This window comes from Columba livia, chromosome 2, assembly GCF_036013475.1.
Source record: "Columba livia isolate bColLiv1 breed racing homer chromosome 2, bColLiv1.pat.W.v2, whole genome shotgun sequence".
Lineage (NCBI taxonomy): Eukaryota > Metazoa > Chordata > Aves > Columbiformes > Columbidae > Columba > Columba livia.
This window is the reverse complement of record NC_088603.1, coordinates 126,547,657-126,572,214: the sequence shown is the minus strand read 5'-3', so window position 1 is coordinate 126,572,214 and position 24,558 is coordinate 126,547,657. Positions and strand designations below refer to the sequence as shown.

General features: G+C 39.2%; 2 protein-coding genes across 10 annotated transcripts in view; one reads left to right on the top strand and one right to left on the bottom strand.

Moving 5' to 3' along the window:
• The window catches only part of ARFGEF1 (ADP ribosylation factor guanine nucleotide exchange factor 1), a 95,095-nt gene extending 74,624 nt beyond the window's left edge, over window positions 1-20,471 (top strand). For both annotated transcript variants that reach the window (XM_065053692.1, XM_065053693.1), the window contains exons 23-39: window positions 539-629; window positions 1,782-1,822; window positions 1,929-2,098; window positions 2,741-2,892; window positions 3,054-3,226; window positions 3,990-4,150; window positions 4,795-4,925; window positions 6,366-6,495; window positions 7,382-7,517; window positions 7,605-7,743; window positions 12,034-12,103; window positions 14,562-14,691; window positions 15,509-15,648; window positions 16,017-16,185; window positions 17,138-17,276; window positions 18,174-18,291; window positions 19,019-20,471. In XM_065053692.1, the coding sequence (XP_064909764.1) occupies window positions 539-629; window positions 1,782-1,822; window positions 1,929-2,098; window positions 2,741-2,892; window positions 3,054-3,226; window positions 3,990-4,150; window positions 4,795-4,925; window positions 6,366-6,495; window positions 7,382-7,517; window positions 7,605-7,743; window positions 12,034-12,103; window positions 14,562-14,691; window positions 15,509-15,648; window positions 16,017-16,185; window positions 17,138-17,276; window positions 18,174-18,291; window positions 19,019-19,183 (2,255 nt within the window). In that variant the 3' untranslated portion in view covers window positions 19,184-20,471. The remainder of the gene's footprint in view (window positions 1-538; window positions 630-1,781; window positions 1,823-1,928; window positions 2,099-2,740; window positions 2,893-3,053; window positions 3,227-3,989; window positions 4,151-4,794; window positions 4,926-6,365; window positions 6,496-7,381; window positions 7,518-7,604; window positions 7,744-12,033; window positions 12,104-14,561; window positions 14,692-15,508; window positions 15,649-16,016; window positions 16,186-17,137; window positions 17,277-18,173; window positions 18,292-19,018) is intronic.
• A 2,600-nt stretch (window positions 20,472-23,071) lies between these two features.
• Window positions 23,072-24,558, bottom strand: part of CSPP1 (centrosome and spindle pole associated protein 1) — a 66,640-nt gene continuing 65,153 nt past the window's right edge. For all 8 annotated transcript variants that reach the window (XM_065053694.1, XM_065053700.1, XM_065053697.1 and 5 more), the window contains one exon: window positions 23,072-23,859. In XM_065053694.1, coding sequence (XP_064909766.1) covers window positions 23,639-23,859 — 221 coding nt within the window. In that variant the 3' untranslated portion in view covers window positions 23,072-23,638. The remainder of the gene's footprint in view (window positions 23,860-24,558) is intronic.

Sequence of the window (24,558 nt, the reverse complement as noted above, 5' to 3'; positions counted from 1 at the left end):
ATTGTTGTTATGTGGTAATTTTGTTGTACTTGAGATGTAGCTTTAGGATGGAGTTTTGATGAGAACTCTTCTCTGTGAATGATTAAGAAGAAAACCTGTCAGGATGGATATACTCATTCACTGCTAATTAAGTATGAAAATTCTCCTTTGTGTGGTGGTGTCTGTCATATGTTGTGTATTTTTCAGTAGCAGAATTACCAAAGGTCCATTCAAATATGGAGAGGAAAAGCTGCATTTTGTGCTTTTGCATTGTTTCACTTTTATCTGTTCATAGAGGTGTTCCAAATGTGGACAATTTTCTGCAACTAATACAGTTTATAGAATGATAGAGAATCTAGAGAATCAAAACTTAGATGAACATGCAACTGTTCACTGTGGTGTCCAGGTCATGCAAAGAAAATTAATAATGTACCTCTCTTTTTTTGTGAATTAAAAATATATTTAATTATACTGGTAGTGGCATGACTTCTCTTCCTCTTTCTTCCCAGCCCTTTCTGTGTTATCTCTTACCCATTTTTTAAATTTTGTTCACTTGTAGTTGGTGGAAACGTGGATTGGAAGCAGATAGCAAGTATACAGGAATCCATTGGTGAAACTAGCTCCCAAAGCGTTGTCGTTGCTGTAGACAGGTATTGTATTATATTTGCTGTTGCCACCTCAAGCTTTTTAAACAATGTTTGAATACCATGTGCTAATAATAGGACTTCTGTTTGTAAAAACTAGATAAATACTACCACATTAAAGGGCTTATTGGTTTGTGGGTTTTTTCCTTTTTTTACAAAGCGTAAGTATTTTTGCCAGACAGAACAGAATGAAGATTAGGCAAGAAGCCTTTTTACTGATACAAAATTATTATAGGACTGTTACAGAGTGAAGACTGCTGTACTGTCCAGTGAATTTGGATTTGCGCTATGTAACATATAGCAAATCTCATTTTGCCTTAGTACAGACCTTTTTTCCCATAAATGTGATTACTGACCCCCGCTTTCCTCTAGGTTATGTAGATGTTGTCTGAAATTACCAAAACTACTATTCCAGTCTTCCTTTCTATGAATCTTATTTATCCTAACTGGATTTCACCAGGCATAATACATATCATAAACATTCCCTGGTTATATTGTACGGATCAGATGGGAGTGTTAATGCATCTTGCTCTCTCACTGTACAAGAAATCAGAAAACATCATTTTCTTAATGGTTTTCAAAATTGACAATCTCAAAGTGGAATCATTCCCGAAGTTCACAAGCATTTCTGGGATTGAATGTAGGCAGCAAGATCAATGTCAGTTCAATGAAAGTTGTCTTGCAGTAAAATCACATCAAGCGAACGGGAGGCTTAATGTCAAACACATACTAGCTCTTTAGTTTTGCAGCATTTCTCCCCACTCCATAATGGGAAGTGTTTCAAGTATCTATTTGTCACAGCAGATAGGAATTCTGCACTCTGGAGAAGTTTTGCTTCTGTATTTGGAGCAGGGCTGAATAGTTCATAAAATACTGACATCGTTCATCAGTCGCTGTCAATGAACGGATAGTGTTAGAAACAATGCTCACCTCCCACTCTCCACACTTGCTTCTGGGAATTATTTTTAAATAATAGAAGTCATTTAAATATTACTGATTTGATTTTTAAAGTTCAGTATTTTTCCACATTTACTAATTGTTTTTTTTAATAAATAAATGTAGTTGGGATATCTATCTATATATTTTTTAATATTGAATACGTATTTAATAGATGCTTTCTTAAGAAATTTTAATGATGTCTTAAACTGCACTTTACAGAATATTTACTGGATCTACAAGGTTGGATGGAAATGCTATTGGTAGGTTTTATCTTCCCCCCCGCACTTCTCATCCCCGTAAAATACAAAGCAACTTGGTCTTAAACCTTGGAAAAATACTGCATTAAATTCTGTGGTCATTTAACAGTGGATTTCGTTCGCTGGCTTTGTGCTGTATCTATGGATGAACTGCTCTCTGCTACCCACCCTCGAATGTTTAGTCTGCAGAAGATTGTAGAGATTTCTTACTACAACATGGGTCGGATAAGGCTACAGTGGTCTAGAATCTGGGAAGTTATTGGAGATCATTTTAATAAGGTATCCCTGTTAATGATTATACATCATACTCCTTTTGAATTATCAATACAAATAAATTTTACTTAGAGATTTGTTGGAAAAGCATGTGCTCATCTGGATTAGAGAGGGTTTTTTCTGTACTTCTGTATAAGTAGCTTAAAGCAAAAACATATTGTAAACGTGGAAAGGCCTGCAAGAAGGCTGAGGCACACAATATAATAAATGGAAAAGTAGGAGTATACTTGAAGTTATTTATCATGAGCTAGGTCTAGAACTGTCTGTGTTTAGTTATGTGTTGTAATTTTGGGGAGTGTTTCATGAAGCTTGGGGTAAGAGATTGTCTGCTGTTCAAGTCTAAATTGACTATTTATCAGGTGAATGTTTGACATGCATTTTTAATATGACTTGTTGAAGACTTTCTAGACAACTTGCTTATTTTTATAAAGTTTTTAATACTAGGATAGATAATGTAGAAAACAGCTGGAATTGCTTAGGGATTATTGAATTGCATTAACAATGTGGTTTATGGAATTGGCTACTGTTCAGTTTTGTTAATTTTCTAGTACTGCTTAGTTCTCCATTATCAAATCTAAAGGCAGCTTGGTCTGAATCCGTAAGAATTCTGATGCAAGCTTACTGTGCATTTCTGTTCTGCGTTACCAGGTTGGCTGCAATCCCAATGAAGATGTAGCTATTTTTGCAGTGGACTCATTAAGGCAATTATCAATGAAGTTCTTAGAAAAAGGAGAACTTGCTAATTTCCGATTCCAGAAGGACTTCCTAAGACCGTTTGAACATATCATGAAGAGAAACAGGTAATAATATGGAATTAGCCAAATCACCTGGGATCGTAAGCACCAACTTTTGCAGTTAATGTTTCAGATCGCTTTTGTAAAATCAGTTGCTGGAGAACTATACTATTCTAATTTATTATGTCATTTAGTTTAAACAATTATTGTTTATTATCTTAATTTAGGTCTCCTACTATCCGAGACATGGTTGTACGGTGTATTGCACAGATGGTAAATTCCCAGGCTGCTAATATTCGTTCTGGCTGGAAAAACATATTCTCAGTATTTCATCTGGCAGCCTCAGATCAGGATGAAAGTATAGTGGAACTTGCGTTCCAGACAACAGGACACATTGTCAGTGAGTATTGGTGATGTTCAGACATCATGAAAGGTCTATGTGACTCCAGAGAATGAGCAGCTTTGTTTATCTGTTGGCTCTACAGCCTGCACAGTAAAGTCCACCTGATGCTTTAGAACTAAATGCATGGTCACTTTAATGTTGTTTGCTTATCTTTTTCCTTGTTTCTGAATTGTACTTATCTATGGTCCTGTTTAGGAAAAAGTGCTGAGCTAGCTGACACTATGATTTCCACCCCCCAATTCCCATTCTAATCTAGATCCCAGGCTTTAAGTGCCAAAAGGGATCTCTTTATTCTGTCTCAGCCTCCACAAGTTCCTGAAACTTTTTCAACATTGATGAAGAATGATATATTTTTTTTTTTTTTCCCCCTCAAAAGTCATTATTTAAAATCAAGGCAACAGGACCGTATTGCCGAGGGAAGTCCTTTTGAGGATGTAACTGTGCTTTATATAGCCCTCCTAAGCTCTCGACACACAGACCTGTTGCTGTGTTCTTGCTTAACTGTTGAGTTTCCCTCCTTTGGACTAGATGCTACCTTGATTTTAGACACTTATTTACTGTTAAAACAGAGTGCCCTCTAGGTGATTTTTTTTTTTTTTTGAGCATTCATTTTTTAGTTTTTATTACTACTCAAGCATTTGACAGCACCAATCAATGAGCCAGTCTCTCATGACTTCTGTTACAATCAGTTCAAATTAGAATTAATGGATTTTAAAGTATGACACTTTTTTTCTTTCTTCTGTTCACACTTTTCTCCCAGCAATTGTGTTTGAAAAACACTTCCCAGCAACCATAGATTCTTTCCAGGATGCAGTAAAGTGCTTATCTGAATTTGCCTGCAATGCAGCATTTCCAGATACCAGTATGGAAGCGATCCGCCTCATTCGCCACTGTGCAAAATACGTATCTGATAGACCTCAGGTACAGTCTGTATTAACTAAGTGATAAGTGCTTTAACCAACAAGGCTTTTATAAAGAAAAAAATTACGCTAACCTTATTGGCTTCCTTTCTAGTTTCAGAGATGAGAAATGTACTTTATTCAGAAGCAATAGGAGTGTAAAATGCCACGGGCTTTGAAAGTATCAGTGATATATTTTCTCCCTTTATTCCCCCTGCCTATCCCCATCCACCCCGTTCAACTGGTAGCTACCTTTCCTGGCAGCTGCTGGAAATCAGCATATCTCAGGATCTGCTCTCTGCTGAGAAGTGTTGTGAAAAATGGGTAATACTTGATATCCTCAAAATATTACGGAGATCCTCGCTTTCAGTGCTGTCTCTATAAATTGTAAAGAGTAAGAAACTCAGACCGAACTGCAAGCAAAACCTGATGCTTGGATGTATCATGTAATTTATTTTTTTAGTTTAGTTTTCATAATATACTAAGCATTAATTAGAAAAACACTTGACCTTCTCAGTATTATTGTTGTTATTATTTTGATTGCCAACTCACCTGAGGTATCAGGGTATAATACTGGTACAGCAGAGGTTGTTATTTATAGTCCAGAATGTGTTTTGAAGAATCTAACTCTTACGGCTCTGTATAACCCTGTGTTTTCTTCTAAAGGCGTTCAAGGAATACACAAGTGATGACATGAATGTAGCTCCTGAAGACAGAGTGTGGGTCCGAGGATGGTTCCCAATTCTGTTTGAATTGTCCTGTATCATCAATAGATGCAAATTAGATGTAAGAACCAGGTAACAATGAGTATTTGTAATTCAAATTTTAAAAGGCTTTATTTTACACTTTTAAAATAGAAACAACTCTCTTAGTAAACATAACCATCATAAAATGACTTACGTATTTAATTTAGGTGCTATCTCTGCAGGAACATGAGATTCTTTAAAAACACATTTTAAATAGGTGCTGGAATGCAGAAATTAGATTTCTGCCTGTTTAGGATGAATAGCCATGAAATCACAAAGATAGGAACTATTTAAATAGTTCCTTTGAAAATAAATAAAAGCTTAAGTAAATTAAAATACAGTGACTGTTTTTCTTTTATTATAGAACCTGTAAACTATTTAAAACAGCTCAGCTCAGTCATATGGAGTGGAGGCATTTTATGCGTAGAACACAGTAAAATTACTGTAAAAGTCGACTTTTAACTTTCCTAACATGGAACAAGCAAGCATTGTTTTAACATGGAAGGTCAGCTCTAAATGGTCAATATTCATTAAAGCCCCCCACTTTTATTTTCGTTTAAATAAGGTATTGCATTGGATTAATATTCAGTGGATTAATATTCAGTGGCAATACTGATGTTCTCTATTCATTAGTAAATATAAATGTATGATATTTGATTCCATGATGGATGCTTCTGTTACTTATTCCATTTTAGTGATTTGTCATAGTTGACCTGGGTATGTTACATTTTTGCTCAGTTTAAACAAATGTAAAATGCTCTATGCAATGATTAGGATTTGTTTCAGTAGACTCCAACTGCAACATTCTGTTGAAATCTCTTTTTGCTTTTAATTAAAACTCGTGACCCCAGTCCTGCCTTCTTGTGTCTTACCCATCATACTTACCTTGGGGATTTTAAAACTGGTTTTATACCATGATTCATTAACTGGTTGAGGGTTACAGAAACAGTTGGAAAAACAACGCTGTACTTTCATTTCATGTAAAACCTGCTTATTTTCCTTGATTATGGCTTTTCACTTATGAAGTGTATCCTGTAAAGTGTATTTTGTTGCAGGTCTGATGCTAAATATGAGAGGTTGTATACAAGTGATTTTAAATTTACACATATACTTGTGAGCTGTGCATCTGGGTTCCCTTTATAGCTGGTGAAGATTGATACTCATTTCCAGACCTCTCTATTTCTTGCCTGGAAATACCTGTTCCTTTAATTTTGCGACCCTTTGTGAAGAAGTTGTTTTCCTATTTTAATTCTAAATTACCACAGTTCTCAAAAGTATTTTCTGGCTATTGCCTGTGATTTTCAAAGTCCTTTTAAAAGAAGCTGATTTTTGATGTATTTTTGGTGTACTGGCGTGACTGATCCGTATCAGATCGATATATAACATTCTTAATAGTATTTGAGTTTGTTATGGCTGTTGCACCTGGAGATATTTGGTCTAGTGCATTTCTTTTTGTAACTCTTAATATATGTTGGTTGTTCTTCATTTCAGGGGCTTAACAGTAATGTTTGAAATAATGAAGACATATGGCCATACTTACGAAAAACACTGGTGGCAGGATTTGTTTCGGATTGTCTTCAGGATTTTTGACAACATGAAATTGCCAGAACAGCAGACTGAGGTGAAAAAAAGTGGGGCAAGATCTATATTTACAGTAGAAAACCTGATTAATAATATCGCTTATCAGGGAATGTTAGACGAACCTCAACACTTCAGTGGTTGACCTGTGATTCTTGTAGCCGTATTTTGTTTTATTAGTGTTCTGTTGGACCTATTGTCACTCTTCTCATTTATTTTAAACTGTGTGTGTAAAAGGCCTAGTCGTTTACAGTATAGACAGTAGAAGAATAACATATAGTGCAACATATGTGGGGCTTGTAAGAAGAGCTGGAGCGTTTACAGGTGATGTCTGGAATCTGAGCCGCACATCATTTCGTGGCAGCGTGCTCCATGGAATGAGGCTTGTAATCAGCAGTGAAGTCACACTTAGAAGAAATAATTTCTGCTAGTTCAAAACGTTTTGATGACTAGGGGAAAAAAGAAATCGTAATTAATTAAACAAATAAATGACAAGCACTAACTAACAAGCAACCAACCAACCCCAAAAAACAGCACTGTGCTTTCACTGCACCTTTTTGACCAGTCAAACAGGTTTTGACCTCCCAAACCAAGATGAGGAACTGTCCTGACAAAGAAGTGTAACAGAAATGGACTTATTAATGTAAATTGCATATAAATGATTAATAGTATAAGTTTGATCAAAATTGTCAACTGTTTGGGAGGTTCTGACTATTTGTAGAAGGACGCAGCTCACTTGCTAAACTTGTATCCCCTGGAAAATATTTAGAAGAAAAATAGAACACTTAGCTTGGCATTAAACTATTGAGCTCAGGTTAGACACCGAGTTAAGTGTCAAACTCAGTATGTCACGATGCTTGTCAGTCCAATAATCTGCTCTCCGGGCAGCCTTAAACTAAGTTGTGACCTTTTTCTTTCCCTCCTCCTAGAAAGCTGAATGGATGACAACTACTTGCAACCATGCACTTTATGCAATATGTGATGTATTCACACAGTATTTAGAAGTACTTAGTGATGTTCTTTTGGATGATATATTTGCACAGCTGTACTGGTGTGTGCAACAAGGTAGGACTGTACCAAATTATGTTAAACAATGTTAACATTTTACTATGCTGAATGTGAATAAACAGATGCCCTGTTTGTCTTTTCCAGACAATGAACAACTGGCACGGTCTGGCACAAACTGTTTGGAGAATGTTGTAATCCTAAATGGTGAAAAGTTTACCCTAGAAATCTGGGATAAAACTTGTACTTGTATGCTGGATATTTTCAAAACTACAATCCCTCATGCGTAAGATGACTGTTAATACGTATACTTTGTAAAATAGTTTAGCTAGATGACTTCTGATTTGAAGCTCTTAGATATCTGATAGGTGGGGTGAACAAAAAGCTGTTACGTGTGGACTAAAGAGAAGCAGACTTTCTTGGAACATAATGATAGATTATGTGCCAGATACACTACTTTTGTTTTGTAAATGATAAACAGTTAAAAACTTGAAAATACCATATGTTATTTTTTTTAAAAAAAGTGACCTGATTAGATTTTTAAATGTTGGATTTTTTGAGAAGTACTATCTGATTTTTTGGTCCTTTTCTTTCTTTAAGAGAAGAATGCTGTTCATAGGCAAACTTTGCAATTTGTAATTACATTTGAAGCTTTTTCCACAAAATACTAAAATACTGCAACAGTCTTGCAGATTTAGGTCTCTGTGGTTGATGGTGAACGTGCATCATAGTTTCTATGAATCCTAATCTTCTCATGAAAATTATCTTGCATATTTGGTAGCTGCCTTTCCCTTCATGTTATAACTCTGTGTGAAGTTTCTTGGAACAAGGCTGGGTTATTCCGAGTAGGATGTTATTCACTTACATCATAGAGCAGAATAACAAGAAGTCATGACCAGCATTATATCAAAGATGAGGTTTTTCTTCCGTACCAACAGTGAGGTGAAACGCTGCTTGTTTTCAAATCTTGTAGTCTTAATGTTAAACTTAATGTTGAATTGTTGTATTATTACTTGTCCTATATCTGTCGTCTAGTTTGTAGGATTTACTTCTGGGTGTCACCTAGTTCAGGCCTCAAGAAAACATCAGTCTTTCTTTCTTTTGAGAGTTCTGTATCAGCACTGTAAGAGAGCTTCATTCATGCTTAAAGGATAAGTTTATCCATATGTCACTATCTCACCTGCTTTTCTGTGTGAGTAGGTATGAAGTAATTGCATCTAAAAATCATGCTAAAGTAAAGCTGAAACATCTGGGACCTAGCAAGATTTTTTTTTTGTTTGCACTTGGTAACTGTTCTGGTTTCCACATAGAATCAAAATTTAGGTTTCTGAGTATTCTTTCAGTTGAATATTAGAAATCCTTCTAGAGCAGCATTTTGAATATCTTAATCTTTAGACACATTCAAAATATTCTTATTGCCTTTAGCTATATCTGGTTTGAAGTATATGCATTATTCCCTTTGATGTTTTATGGCATTCTGCTTTTCAAATGGGTTATTTTTCTTAGGAGGGTACCTGACTCCTTCCATAGATTTCCGTTCTTTATTTCCCATCTCCTTTTTTAATCTTCCTATGCCTTCTTTGAGAACTTAATTATGTTATTCCTCCTTATATTTCTGGGAGGTTCCCAGCTTTTGCAGGGTGAGGTTAATCTTACTGGGATTTTCTACATGAGTAATCCCTTGAGGGTATGTAATCATTCTCCTGTCCCATGGTGAAGGTACCACCTGCTCTTTTCCAAACAGTTGTTGGGGGACACAAAACTGCTCAAAACAGTCTTTTCACTTTGACCATATTTGATTAAAACAGAAGCTTTTTGGATGGGTAAGAAAAAACTATGATAACAATATGCAAGTATTTGTTTGTGTTTTTAATGGAGACATTCTACCTTTTTTTATTTTCTTCTTCTCCATCTGAGCCCTAGGAGGATACATCTTCTTCCTTCTGTACGCCTTCTTATTTTTTTTCCTCTCTTTATGGGACCTGGTTCTTTTTCTGTGACTCTGGGTCTGGCTGCCATTTCATATCTGTATTGTTTTTTCCTCTGTCAGCCTTATTTTTGCGGTGGAGCTTTTCCTGCACTCCCAGCCTTTCTATTTATTTTGACAGCACAGCTTTAATACCCAGCTTGCTGTGGAGGCTGCCCCGCTACTTAGAGAAGTTGGCAAATGCCCCTTTTACCTTTGCTTTCCCACGTTGGAAGTAACAGAGTAGTTATCATTGAAATGAGATAAATTGCACAGTGGTATACATGCAGGTTTTATGGGCAAATGCTTTATTGCTAGTTGTCTGGAACTAGTCAGATGCTATGAATCTCTGGAGTGTAAAGTATCTTCTGGCAGAGGTTTTTATTAATCTGATCAGGTAGGATCACGTCTGTTCTCTTTTAGCATTCATATAAAACATCTTCCAGGTACTGGGTAACTTACTTCTTCAATTTAAGAGTTGCAGCATTGGCTGCAGGAGTTCTTATTTGCAGTACTGGCTTCTGCTGGTTCTTGGCAAGTCACCTTTTTGCAAAGAGAGGTGATCATATTACTTCCTTGTTTGGAAAATTAGTACTACAATATTTAGTCAGCTACCAAATTTAGCAAGAATCACTTACTAGATAAGCCCAACCTGTACTCCTGTCAAGCTTCCATAAAATCATGGAGGTGTTAATAGCTGAAGCTACTAACACAGAATCACGTAGAATGGCTGAGGTGAGAAGGGACCTCTGGAGGTCATTCCATCCGATAGCCCCTACTCAAGCAAGGCCACCCAGAGCAGTTTCCCCAGGACCGTGTCCTGTTTTTTTTAATATCTCCAAGGGTGGAAACTCCACAGCCCCCCTGGGCAACCTGTGCAGTGCTTGGTCACTCTCACAGTGAAAAATTGTTTCTTGATGTTCAGAGTGAACCTCTTGTGTTTCAGTTTGTGCCCATTGCCCCTCATCCTGGCACTGGGCACCACTGAAAAGAGCCTGTCTCCCTCTTCTTTTCACTTCTCCTTCAGGTATTTATATAAACTTACGAGGTCCTTCTGACCCTTCTCTGCTCCAGGCTGAACAGTCCCAGCTGTCGCAGCCTTTCCTCAAAGGGGAGGTGCTCCAGTCCCATAATGGTCTTTGTGGCTTTTTGCTGGACTCTCTGATCCATCCATGGACACAGTGCTGAGCAGAGGGGCAGGATCACCTCATGTAGCCCAGGGTACCGTTCTGTTTCTTTGCAGCAGGAGTTCAGCTGTTCAGCTGCTTTTCAGTCCATCTCACTGTTTGCTCATCCAGGCCACACATTTAATAATTTGATTCTTCTTTTTATTTAATTTGTGGGCTGTTTATATTTTATTTAATTTAAATTTTCTGAAGCTTCATGAGAGCAAATCTTGGCTCACTGAGATAGCCAGGGTGAATGCCCTCTTGTCCTTGGGAAATTCAAGAATTAGAATCAGTTCCTTGCACAAATTAGGGTGATCTGGCCTCTACTGGCTCGATAATGGCTCATTATTCCAATGCCTCCTTTGGCAGATGGAAGTTTACGACTTTATAGCCCAAATTAAATTACAGTGTATTTAGCAACCTCTAATCCAGAATAATCTACAGTTTGTGTCCTGGTAGCTTTCAAAAATGGGTTCTCTGATTTACTTTATTTGTTGTCTCATTATATGCCTCAAGATTTCATCTTTTCTTATCTCCAGTTTGTCTTTTGAGTTACATGGTCTTCAGTTGTCTGGAGATCAGTGACATGTTAATTTAGGATCCTTAACACAGTGGTAAAGATCTCATATGCAGATACAAATGTCCATCAGGAGTTGCCTCACACAGATTGAGGCTAAATATTTGAGATCTTAACCACAACAAATAACTTTCATCTTACTTTATAGCAATAGATTTGATAGAACAAGAAACTCTGGGACCACTTAATCCAATTTCCCTCCATTCTTGTCAGCCATAGCCAACCTCAGTAAGATACAGTTAATGTAAAAGTTCTTCAGTGCTTAAGGTGAAGATCCTCAGGACAGCAGCGTGCTAGAGGAAAACAGCAGGGAAGGGATCGGGAGAATTGTCAGTGCCTTGGTGCCTCGTAACAGCCATGACTCCTTGGTGAAAGTGTTGAATTCAAGGTGGAAATAGAACTACAATTGTGGAACATACCCCAAACGGAGAATGCAGAACATCTCCAGACGTTCATGCTGATTTGTCCTGGGGTGGATTCATTCCTTACTCCAGGTAAAGCTTGAGGCAGTGTGAGAGAGCAAGGCCCACTAATGGCACCAGAGCGCTGCCTAAACCAAATCCAGTATTTCTGCCAAAAATCAGTCCACCGCCACATAATCCAGCTGTCTGTCCAAACAATTGGCACAAACGTTCAAGTTCAAAAAACGCAATACTTAAATTTTTTAGTATGTGTGAAAGAATAAAATATACACTTTAAACTGAAATTAGTTAGTTAATTTATGGAAGTATCTACATCCGACTCTTCCGTTAATTTAAGTTGAAATAAACAAAAAACCTACCATGTTAAAGTGGCCTTTAAGAATATCAGTTCTAATTAGTATTTCAAACTTCCTAAATTGCGTGCCGGTTTTGTGTTTTCAAGGCTGCTGACTTGGCGACCAGTCGGTGGGGAGCTTTGCTCTGGATCTCCCTCTGATGCAAAAGAAAAACTGGTAAGCTCCTGAAATGAAAAAAAAATATGATAAAACCTGCAAGAGTGTGGTACAATTGTGTTGTGATGTAGAGTAAATTAAAAGTATACTCAATTTAAAACCGTTTTTGTTTACTTGGAAAAGTGTTTTTTCCAGATAAAGTGCTATTTAATGCCAAAAGATGGCAAGGAACTGAGAAAGATAAGTATGTACTTGTTGGCAGCAAAGTTGGCTTCCAGAAGTTGGCAGTTAGCTGTTGTCTCTGTATGTTTTAGGTAGTGTCCTGTGTCTGGCAGGTCTCTGTAGTACTACACTGTTTTCTGATTTGGAGTGTGGGTTTTGTTCCATTTTGCTCAATATTCTCTTCAATATATTTAGTATTATGAGAAAATGCTGGAGGTGGAAAGGCTGCCAGGTAGATTGACTTTTTATTCCTTCAGATTTTCTCTGGTAACAAGAGCTTAGTCATCAGTGCTTAAAACAGAAGATTTGTATAACCATTGGATTTCTTAGAACTGATTGAATAAACTGATGTAAAATTTGGATTTACCTACAAGTGGCAACCCCGTAGCTACTTTACTACTGAAGAGAATTAGTTTGGCTTTGGACATTCTCACAAGATTGCTACGTGAAGTTCTTCATAGATTAATGAAGCATTTGACAACAATTGTTCAAGGATATGGTCCCAGATGAGTTCTACTAAGAGCGACCAACTCTCTTTATTTATCTTTATGGAGTGTTACTATAATTTCCTTGCAACAGGGTGTAAAAGTTTGTGATGTCCAGTTGTCATTATACAGGTATTTTACATCCTTGTGACTGGATGTGCTTGTTGCTGTATCTTGGCTCATTTGTAGTGGTTTGATGTACAAAACATTTGGTCTAAACGCTGGCTACATTTTTGATCCATTTATGTCAAATATAACAGCATGAAAAAACAGAGATTCTATTAAATGTCTTAGTCATGAATAACTTGAAAGATCTTTTCTCTTTGAAATAGTTTAACATGAATGTTTTAAAAAATCCTTTTTGTCCTCAGTGTAAAAAGACATTTTACAGCTTCAAAATTAACAGAACTTGTATAATAAGTAGTGTTACAGGAATTATATTTTGGATCCTTTCTTTTGGTAGGACAGAATTTAGACACTTTTGACCTAATTTTTCTTCTGGTGGTAGAAACACAATGAAGCCTTCTCCTGTCTATAGACATAATATCTATCAAAAGGACGTTTCTACTTCACAGAGATTAAAAGCTTGGTTATTTACTGAAATGAGAAGTTGATATGTTCTTTATAGGGACTGTATGTGTAGATTTAAATATTGCTCACACCACAGTGCAGGGAATTAATGTGTATTCTCCAGTGGCACTTATGGAACAAAAGCCGATAGAAATGCTGGGTTATTGAAGGGGACAGTAACCACTATATGTAACTGCATTGCTGGTAATGATAATGTATTTTGGTTTTAATTGCATTCATTGCATATCCCTCTTTCCGTGAATGCTTTCTGCAAAGAAAACCCTTGATTTTAATACTTTATATTAAACTGATCAAGAAGAAAAGTATTTATTAAAAAATAAACCAAAACAAAAAGCCAACAGTTCATCCCAGGAGGTGTTTAAAAGTTGTGTAGTCAAGGTTCTTAGAGCCGTGGTTTAGTGCTAGATTGAGGTTGTGATTGGACTTTATCATCTTAAGGGTCTCTTCCAACCGCAGTGATTCTGTGATTCTGTATCTTCCAAAGTTACTGAGTTCTAGCTCAGAAGATAACACAATACAACATGGAGAATCTGAACATGTTGCAAAAGTCTGCTGAAGCAGCTCTCTGGCAAAAGGATTTTTAATTAGAGCATTTTCTCGATACACATATATTCTCCTCCTTCATCATTTTGCTGTGGTAAATTCCTGTAGCACCAATAAATGCTGTTAATAGTAGGAGCTTACAATGCAGAACATTCAAGGGAGTAAAGGTAAGTGAAGGTTAAAGTTTGAGAATACCTCATATTGTTTGGATTTGTCATTTAAGAGCTGTGTCTTCATATTTTTCACTTGTTATAAAAGGAATACAAATTCTCACAGAAGCTGTTGGAGGTTTTTCTTGTCGATCTAGATGGATACTGCATTTCCCAGGATGGGAACCTTGCAGCAAACCTCACACACTTCGTCTGCTAAGAGTCAAAACTAAGTGTTGGCTGACATACTGAACACTTGGATGGCAGACAAAAAAACAGTGTGCAGAATACTACTCATTGACTTCGCTGTGTAATTGAGTATTTGTTGCTTCTTTAATTTTCAGTTCTTAGTAGCTCATCTTCTTAGTGCATCTTTCTTGAATGCTAATAGCAAATATGACCGAAGTGAATGAAATAGTGCAGTGTGGCACAGCAGATGTCTGAAGCTGTGAGGAGCACAACACTATTGACGATTAGCTCGCAGAAATTTTCTGTAGGTTAATGGGGTTTTTTTGGCTTTCTTTTCAGGATACAATCTCACAGAAGTCAGTAGATATTCATGATTCTGTTCAGCCGAGATCTTCAGATGGGCGTCCGTATCAGCCCAGCGCAGGGCCCACCGCAGGTGAAGAAATGAGTAAAACCAGGCCGACAGCAAGTGCGTGTTTTGTACTGATTCGACATTTTCTATCTGTTCATGGTAGTATTTAGCAGATGTTTGATATCTTTAGTTATAACCTCAGCTATAACTTTAGAAACATGATGTGGAGAAAATTACATTGACTAATTTTTTGTCTTTATGTCCTATGACAGAATTCTGTTGGATTCTTGTGAGTCCACATTTTTGACCTGTGCTTTAAAAATCTAGAGTTCAGCTGCTGACTTGCAAAATATTAAAACTAGTACTCTCCTTATAATGCTATGCAAATGAGTCGTTTTTTTACATAAGAGCAAGGTGCTTTCTGTGCAAAATGCAACAGAAGCAATAGCTAAAAAAAAAGGCGCTTATTTAGACTGATTTGAAGAGAGTATATAAAACTATAAAACCCTTAAGATACTTGTGCAAAGTTACGTGTTGGCGCTTAAAATGCTCATGCCTGCTGGCGTTAGAATTTGCCACAAGCACAAAAAAGCAGCAGTGATAGTGGTGCTGTCCCGAGCCACCTCTGGCTCTTGCCATTGCGATGGTGCCAACAACAAGGTCACCAATTTGGGGTATTTTTAGGTAACACTGAAAATTTGTCCAGTACATGGCAGGTGACTTGAAAGTTAGGAAATAACTTTTTTAAAACCTGCCAGTTAACACGGTGATCAGTCCTGGCTTTAGATGAGTAATTCACGTGGTGCATTCTAGGTATGGTTTATTAATGTGCTTGAAGTTAAGCTGTTGTTCAACTTACGCCCAAAACAACTCAAAAAAGAAAGTATTGCAGTGCTTTAGTTAACAAGCAATTTTCTTTTTCTTTTCTTTAAAGAGTTTCCAGAACAGAAGTTATTTGCTGCTCTTTTGATCAAGTGCGTTGTACAACTGGAACTCATTCAGACTATCGACAATATTGTGTTCTTCCCAGCAACTAGCAAAAAGGAGGATGCAGAGAATCTAGCAGCAGCACAAGTAAGTACAACTGATCAGGACCTCTCTTTTTAACAGCTTTTTCTCTAGTGGATAACATTTTCATAAACTCCTGTGACTTCTTCTAATTTACAATTTTTGGAAGCACTTGAGAACTTCCAGCAGACTGTTGGGATCTTTTACATCTTGCACTAAATTGTGTTTGCTGTGCTGGAGCAGCACCCTGTGGAGATGAAAACATGAGTAGTTCAAAGGCATTTATGTAACTGGGATTTGGATACAACTTCTAGTACAGTTTTAAGTGTAAATACAAATGCAGATGAGAACAGGGTAGGATTGATTTATCACAGGAGCTTGCTGAAGGCAATTATGCATTTTTACTTGAAATCCCTTTTTTTCTTTTTTAATAGAGAGATGCAGTAGACTTCGATGTCCATGTGGATACACAAGATCAAGGGATGTACCGTTTTCTAACATCACAGCAGCTTTTCAAACTTCTCGATTGTCTGCTAGAATCTCACAGATTTGCTAAAGCATTTAATTCAAACAATGAACAAAGAACTGCTCTCTGGAAAGCAGGTGAGTCAGTCACCTTGGAGAAATGTGTTGCGAGAATTTGTTAGTGTGCTTTGAACTGACCCAAAAATAGGTCAGAAGTACTTTGATGCTGAATGGAGAATTGAATATCAGGCTGTAACTTTATAACCCTAGAATCCCTAAGGGGAGGAGAGACATCTGTGTGGGTGCGAATATCTTTTTGATTTCCTAAAACGTTAAGGTTTCGCAGGGCTGTGGCTGCCGAGCTGATCCCTGACTGGAAGTGCGAGTCCCGTGCTTGGAAGCTGCCAGCACAAAACCCCAAAACTCGCTTAGTGGTTTCACCTACCACTATATAAGTGAAATATATGAAATTTTCTGTAATAGATGGAAAATGAACCGTCTGTAGTGCTGTGTTTAATCGTTTTTTTGCACGTAAGTTAGCTGTATTAGTATTTTGAATGGTGAACACACACTGTGAATATGTGGCAAGCTGGTTTGAGCATTGGTGTTTGGTTACAAAGAACCACTTCTGCTTGAGTGAGGTAGTGTTAATATTTATGGCTGTGCTTTTTGCTAGTACAGACCTCCACTAGCAAACTGAGTTTAGTTATACAATAACAGCTTTGGAAACAGTAGTATTGTACATATTTTTATCAAAAACAAGCAATAAAACAGTATACGCTGTAGATATCTGATTGAGACAAAATGGTCCATTGTTCAGGTGGTTAGAATGCACTGTTATCATACACCCAGCTTTTACTTCTACCTGGAAGCTTAGATATAAAAACAGGTGCCAAACCCTATTCTGGTGTATATACATAGGTTAATTTTTAGCAGTACTCTGTTGTACTGAATGTCGTGAGCAATGAAGCACATAAGGTGGTTCTTCTGAATGTCCACATGCAGAAGACACTTAGAATGAAAAGCGGGGGGCTGTAAAGAAAAGGTCAGCTGGAACAAAAATCTGAATGGCTGCTTGGAATTTCTCTAGGTTTCAAAGGGAAATCAAAGCCCAATCTTCTGAAACAGGAGACCAGTAGTCTCGCCTGTGGGTTGCGCATTCTCTTCCGCATGTACATGGACGAAAGCCGAACCAGCGCCTGGGAGGAAGTCCAGCACAGGCTGCTGAAGTAAGGTCCACGTAGCTGAACCTCTCGGTGTGATTTCTGATAGACCTCCTCTGTTCGCACTAAACTTCCCAGTGCTAGCACAGCATGGCGGGGGTCACAGCTAACAGTAAAGAGTTGTTATGTTGTGTGGAGAGTGCTGGGTCTCCCGCTACTAATGCTGCCTCTGCCTTTTGTTCTCATTACATGTTTTGCAGGAGAGAACAAAAGTTTTGTCTCACCTTTTTTTCTGTAGCATGTGGGTAGGTGGGGGATTGTTATAGCTCCTCTTGAAATGCAACTATCACCTAAACCCTGCTTTTTTCTTTCAGTAACCCCAGATATTATAGGGAAGTGATGCTGTTTGTGCTCATCTGCACCGATGGGCCCTGGGCTTGTGGAGCCTACGGGCACACAGAAGCTTTTGGTTTTTTGCTTATTCTTTACTGTGAATACTAAGGTTCACCTACATTTTTTTAGTTTACAAAGTTGTTCAAGCAAGTGTTGGAATAACAGCGGGTTTAAAACCATGGCAGTAACACAGTGAAAATATTGTAAGGTTTATAGACCAAGAAGCAGAGCTGAAAACTACCCTGGTTACATTGGCATGACATTAATTTTTAAAGTCTATATATCATTTTGTCACATGCCTTTTAATACCTCTCAAAGAGCACTTGATACACTTCAAATACGTGCACAAAAGCACAATCGTGTTTTTTCAGCATATTTAATTACAGAAGTCCCAGGATTTGGGGTTTGAGCTGAACAAAGCCACTGCTTCCTATCACTAATGAAGCTCACAGTAGGTTTCGTAAAAGGATGCTGTTCTACGCCGGTATAGTTGCAAAGCTGAAACTCCCTCTCTGCAGTAGGGTTCAAAATAGAATGTTAGTTCCTAGCTTTTGTGGTTTTTCTCTCCAGTGTCTGCAGTGAGGCTCTGAGTTATTTCCTCACTCTCACATCAGAAAGTCACCGGGAAGCCTGGACTAATCTATTGCTCTTGTTTTTGACTAAAGTCCTGAAGATAAGTGACGAGAGGGTAAGTAACTGGAATGGTATTTAAGACAATGTTTCCAGGTAAGAAATAGTTGCAGACCGGTTCTTCACACACAGTTACATACTTGACTTTAAAAGCTCCTGCTGCTCAGCAGACACTCTTTGTTGAGGAAATATGTGTTAAAACTGACAGTAGTAATGCAAAATGAGGGTGCAGTGAGTGATAAAAGAAAATGTGTCTGAGAAAATTTAAAATATGCTAAAATCCATGAGAAGCATGTGTTAAGCTGCTTTTACTTCTCTCCTGCTGAGGAAGAGGATGAGTGGCTGATATTTTAGTCAGAGAAATAGCTCCTGTTTCTGCTTTCAGTGCTACATGAACATCACCTTGACCTTCTGCAAAGCAATTCTCCAGTAAATAAATCCATATCTAGATCTCCCTCTACTTCTAACATAATTTGGCTGAAATATTAAGTGAAATGGGCCAACCACAACAAAAAAATTAACTTAAAAGAGAAAAATTCTTCATCCTGGATAACAGGTATCAGTGAGGATCTGTGTGTAGGGAGTGAGCATCTGTCTGGGTCCATCCCAGCTGCCTCAGCCTTTTCCAGCACTGCCAGCTTTAGTTCTGCAGGTGTTTCTGCGTGTCCCTTCGTGGCTTTCTCACCTGGGCTGGGGAGAGCATTTAAAATTCTTCATTTGCAAGGTGCTTTTTGAGGTGTGTCGATGCATAATAGAGCAATTTCTTCTGTGTGTTTCCTCCTCAGTTCAAGGCTCATGCCTCCTTCTACTATCCTCTGTTGTGTGAAATTATGCAGTTTGACCTCATTCCTGAACTTCGAGCTGTTCTACGAAGGTTTTTCCTGCGGATCGGTGTGGTTTTCCAGATATCCCAACCGCCAGAACAAGAGTCTGGAATAAGCAAGCAGTAGCAGATGGTGACCGAGTGTTGCTCTGTTCAAAAGTTTCAGTTCCTCAGCTAAATTAAAGGACCAGGTAGCTGAGCCACTCTCTGGATTTCCATAAAAGTGGTTTGTGTGCACGGCAGCGTGTAGCCAAGGGTTAACGGTACAGATGCTCACAGCTGTAATTAAGGCTCGCGACACTGCGGCCCCTTTCTTTCCGGGTGGATTCTCTCCGCGGGTTTCTCTCCGCGGCCCGTGCCGAGCACAGCGCCAGTTCTTAGCACAGGGCTCTGGTCAGCACGGGCCGCGCTCCTCCCCTGTCCTCGGCAGCAGAGCAGCCACAGGCGCTTGTGGCGGGTGTGGAAGTCAAATGTGCCCAAAGAACTATGTGTGTAAAGGTTTGAGCTTCTGCAAGGTGTACAACTCAGGAGAGGTGTATTTTGAAGGATAAGATGTTTATAGTGAAAAGCAAATGGAGATATTGTTCATGGTAAAAGATATTTAGCAACTATGTCTGATATTCTAAGATTTTTGCACACTCAGGCTGTCTGAGACATTGGTAATCATCCTTCTGTGAAAAATGTACAGAGATGCAGGTCTGTAATATAAACTCTTTAACACTATACAGTTCTTCCTGAATTGTTTTATTTCTGTATTATTGATTTGCTGAAAACCCATAACACTTCCTTGTTTACCAAATGCACTAGAAGTTTGGGTTTATTTTTTTGGGTTCTGGGTTTTTTTTTTCCTTTTTTTCTTTGTTTTTTTTTTTGGTTTCGTTGTAGCCCATAAGTTAGTGTTGCTGACTTTTGTCAAGAACAGAGGTAGAAATATCACGACTGACATAACTACCTGTAATATACTTGGTTTAGGGCTTTTAAATATAATGAGCCATTGAAATGATGATTCTTCAAGGACTGGAACTTGAATCACTGCGAACAAGTCTAGGTTGTGTCTGCTGTCACATGTTTTTTGTTTGATGTAGATTTCACTCTTATGTACAGAATTTAATGTTGAATATATTAAAGTAACAAATCTGGCATGGTTTGGGGCTGGTTAAATTTATTGGAAATGTATTCATACTGTGAATTGTGCTCTGATGGATAAAAGACAAGATTGTCAAGCATTCTGTATTACAATGGATGTAGAAATTTTTTTCAGATGGACAAAATGTATATGGTACAGATATGTAAAGTTTTCTATGTAAAAAAAATTCTGTACAACTTTCTGTACAATATTTGGTTCTCATCTGGCATATTCTAATCAGGTTATAGGTCAATAAAGTTTTTGAACTCTTTCATCAGTGCAATCAAAACCCGTCTAATCCACAGCTACTTGTTGTACGGTTTCCTTGGACTCTCCTGCAAACCCCAGCGCTCGGGGCAGAGGGGTTGGTGCCTTTGGCTTGACTGGGGTGGGTCTTCCCACTCTTGGGCAAATACAGGTTGAAAAAGAGCGTTAAGTTTTAAAGGAAAAAAAAAAGGTGGGAAGAGTAGAACTGCCTGTAGGTGAACTAGTCAAACGAAGCCTGTAGTGCTGCCCAAATAGAAACTCGGATACTGTGTTTTGCTTTCTGGGAATCAAAATACTAACACGGAAGAGACTGGAGTAAGGGTGGATGGGAGGGGAAGGCTGGGAGGACAGTTGCTCTGGCTGCTGACTCAGAATACATCAGCCGGCTCAGCCGTGTCCGCGTCTTTGCTTTTGTCAGGAAAAGTGGAGTTGGATTGTTCCCCAGTTCTCACCATTTGCAGAGAAGAGGGAGGACTGAGAAAGTGACGATGGAGCCTGATCTTGCAGAGGAATCAATCGGCCGGTAGCTGTTCTCAGCAGGCTCCAAAAATAAGCGTGAGCAGTTCAATTAAATGAAATAAGCTATGAAAAAGCCAGGGAAGGGAATTAAAAGGCATGACCTGAGACTAGGAGGCCTCATAATGTTAATTGGGGTGGAGCAAAACCAAATTGCATTTATCAAAGTCAGGAGGGGGATAATTGAGGTTATTTTGATTAATTGCAGTTGTAGAGCCTTTCTTCTTGGGCTGCATTTCATTTTTTCAGCTTGTTGTGTGATGTTTAAATTTTAAACCACTGTACTAGGCCAGGCCTGAGGTCTTTCTTGCCTGTTAGTGACCAGTAATAATTCTTAGGGTAAGTATAACATGTCATATCCCTGTTGCTGTCATCCTCTCCCCCGTGCCTGTGACAAACTGTTCATGGTACCATTATCGAGGTGTTCCCCATACTGTTTATCCAGAGCCTCGTTTAACAGCTGTGTATGTGTCTGTTGTCCACACGTCTGATTCCTTTTTGAATGTCTGTTCATGATGCAGTGTTCAGGGGCAGTGAGTGCAATAGATGATCTAACAAGTTTGGGGGTTTGGATTTGGGGTTTTTTTGCTCTAAACCTTACAGCTTTATTGTTCTCTTCCGTGATGCCAGACCTGCCCTAGCTGTGCTTCGGGTGTTGTTTTCAACCTGCAGTTCTCTAAACGCTCACATCCACACTGATGATCAGAAACGTGGGGTTGGGGACAGGAAACAGGTTCTATACTTTAGTCATGTCAGCTTGGAGCTGAGGACTGTGGACTGCGGCTGTGTTTATTTTGCAGATGAGACTGTCATGGTAAAAGAACAAAATCAGGGAGGCAGGTAGCAAAGAACCACCAACAACTGAACTTTGGATATGCAGAGGAAGCTGAAGGAAAGATTTGGAAAGGCTGGAAGGACCAAGAGTATCTTAAAGAGGGGCCTGGATGCCAAAGGGAGGAAGCCCTATGGAAGAGGGTAATTCACTCTGCTAAATGCTGTTCACCAGTGATGTTAAAATAAGGTCAGTGGTTTCAGGTCCCTGCAGAGGTGAAGGAAGCAGCTTAAAGGGGGGCAGGGGCAGAAGGGGCTGTGCAGTGTCCTAGGCTTGCCCTGGAGGAGATGGCTGCCAGCCTGCCATGCTCAGTGACAGCTACAAAAATTCTTGCAATTAAATGAGTCTGGCTTTTTAGGATAACACTGAGTATCTGCCTCTCTTGGGAAGTAAAACCTTGATTAAAGCTAAGGGAATAAAGAAAAGTTAAACCAGGTAGGGCATTAGATGAGGGGAAAAAAAGAAGGCAAGTTCTGCATCTAGCCTGGGGTTAGCACAGTGAATGTATCACAAAGTTCAACTCCTGAAGCAACTGAAAAAGTTACCGGGCATTAAAAACAAGGAGGCCGGCAGGTGTAGTATGAAATACAGAAGGTGAGCTTCAGCATGAGAGGCTCCATGGTTGGGTGATAGCTGTGTTATAAAACATTTTCACCTTAGCTGCTTAAAGTTTGGGATTCCTGTATCTGGGAATTTCAGACTGGAGCAGCCCGGAGGGCTGTAGCACCTGGGGCTCGGATTGCATCACAATCCCTGTGTTACCTTCTGGCTGTTGCTGTCACAGCAAACTGCTGAACATGGAGAAGCCTCTTGGCTCATGAGCCAGACAACCACAGCAAGAATTAGTCTGAGGTGGCGCTTCCCCTGGGAGGGAACGTTCCAAACACATAAAGCGCAACACCAAGTTGAAGTTCCTCTCCCTCAGCCAGCGCCTCTTACGCTGGCTGCCAGGGTAGACAGAAGCTTGAAGGAGGCACTTCGGTAATAAATAAAGACATTTTTTACAAACTGTTTCTGTTTCCTTGTTTGTTTTTTCCTGCTGGTCAAAGCTTCAGCTTGTGGGTGGGAATTCCTGACCAAGGGGGAAGTCTCATCTCATCCTTACCCTTGTTCCGCTTCAGTGTCTCAGTTCACTGAACTAAAACCTCACTTGCAGCTCCAGGTCCTCCTTGCTAAAGCTCTGTGCTTGTATTCAGCAACTTCTCCGTGTATTTTTCCTGTTTATTGGAATGTAAGCCAAAGCAAATGATAAATTAAGAAAATTTAAGTCCTGCTTTTACATGTTTAGTAGCAAAATAATTTATTAACTCTTTAATCAGAACCATAAATTAAATATATGCAACTATATATGTATTTCCAGCACACAACAGGTTAGGGAACATAAGAGACATTGCTAATAGTCATTTTTCCATGAAACTGCTGAGCTTTCCATGCAGGATAGCACTTACCACTGTGTGAAATGCAAGTGCCCTCCTCCAAGTCATTTACTCTTTTGGTAAAAGCTTAAAATGCACCTCTGCTGTTGGGTTACTCTGTTTCCAGACAGTTTTGGAGTTTGACTATAAACAAAGCTAAAAATTAATTTTGATTTAATATCAAATACACACACACACACACTCGTTGTTGTGGTAAGTCCAGCTCTGAGGCTGAAACTTGTATAAAAAGTGCAAAAAATGCGCAGGTGTTGCTCCCACTGGCCACATCCCTGCTCTACATTTCCATGACACTGCAGCTTCTGTTATCTCCTTATTGCTACTGCAAATGCACGCAGTATGTACAGGGAAGCGCAGGATCCCCTGACAGACCCTGCAAAGTGCGGTAGTGCTGCGCGGCGCCGCCTGTCAGCCGTGGGCGGTGGAGAGGCCCTGCCAGCCCAGCGGGATTTCGGGTGAGAGCTTTGCTGGGCTTGGCTGATCAGCCATGAGCCTGCGCAGCGTCTCAGCCGATCCCGGCCGCAGCCAGGGCTCTGTTGCAACCGTGTCCACGGAGCTGGGACGTCTGCCCTGGTGAGGTGGAACGTGCTTCAGGAGATCATCCGCTGCTCCCAGGGAAAGAGAATCGCCTGAGGGAGACAGAGAGCAACACAGGGGTGTGAAACAGGACAAAAGCTTTTCACAGCTTAGCACAACATTTTGTTGTATTGAACATTTTTCACGTTCTGGGGAACTGGGCCCATCTCAAGGCAAAAGCTAAACACTCCAAGTCTTTGATGTCTGAGGCCAGCAGCTCCTCCTCCTGCAGATCAACAAGGGGGTGACAATTCTGGATGGGCTCAGCAGAAGGCTCTTGCTTTCCCAAAGCCTCCAGCTACAGGGAGAAGTCAAATTTGTCAGTGCATGTATGCATAGCAACCACATTTAAAAATAAGGCCATTAAATTTCACTGTTACAGCTAAACACTCCAGTAGAGACAGTCTCGCACTCAGGAAGAATTATTTTAGTGCCGGTGAAGACTGCAAACGCAAACAAGCCTGGACATCACCACAGTCCAGCACAGCTCATAACCTCAGAGCAGTGTCACGCGGAAATGCATGCTGGGTCAGTTGTCACCTTCTAGCGACAAAACAAACTACACCCGTTACAAAAACAAACAAGCAAAGAAAACCAACCACCCCAGCCAGCCTTGCCTTTGAACTCGGGGTTGTAGTCACTCTGAGCTCTACTATTCCTTGTTTCAATTCAGTCAGCAATCGTACCTACCTAACACCTTTAACAGGTAGTTTTAAGTGTGGATTATGAAACAACATGAATTTTTATTGTAT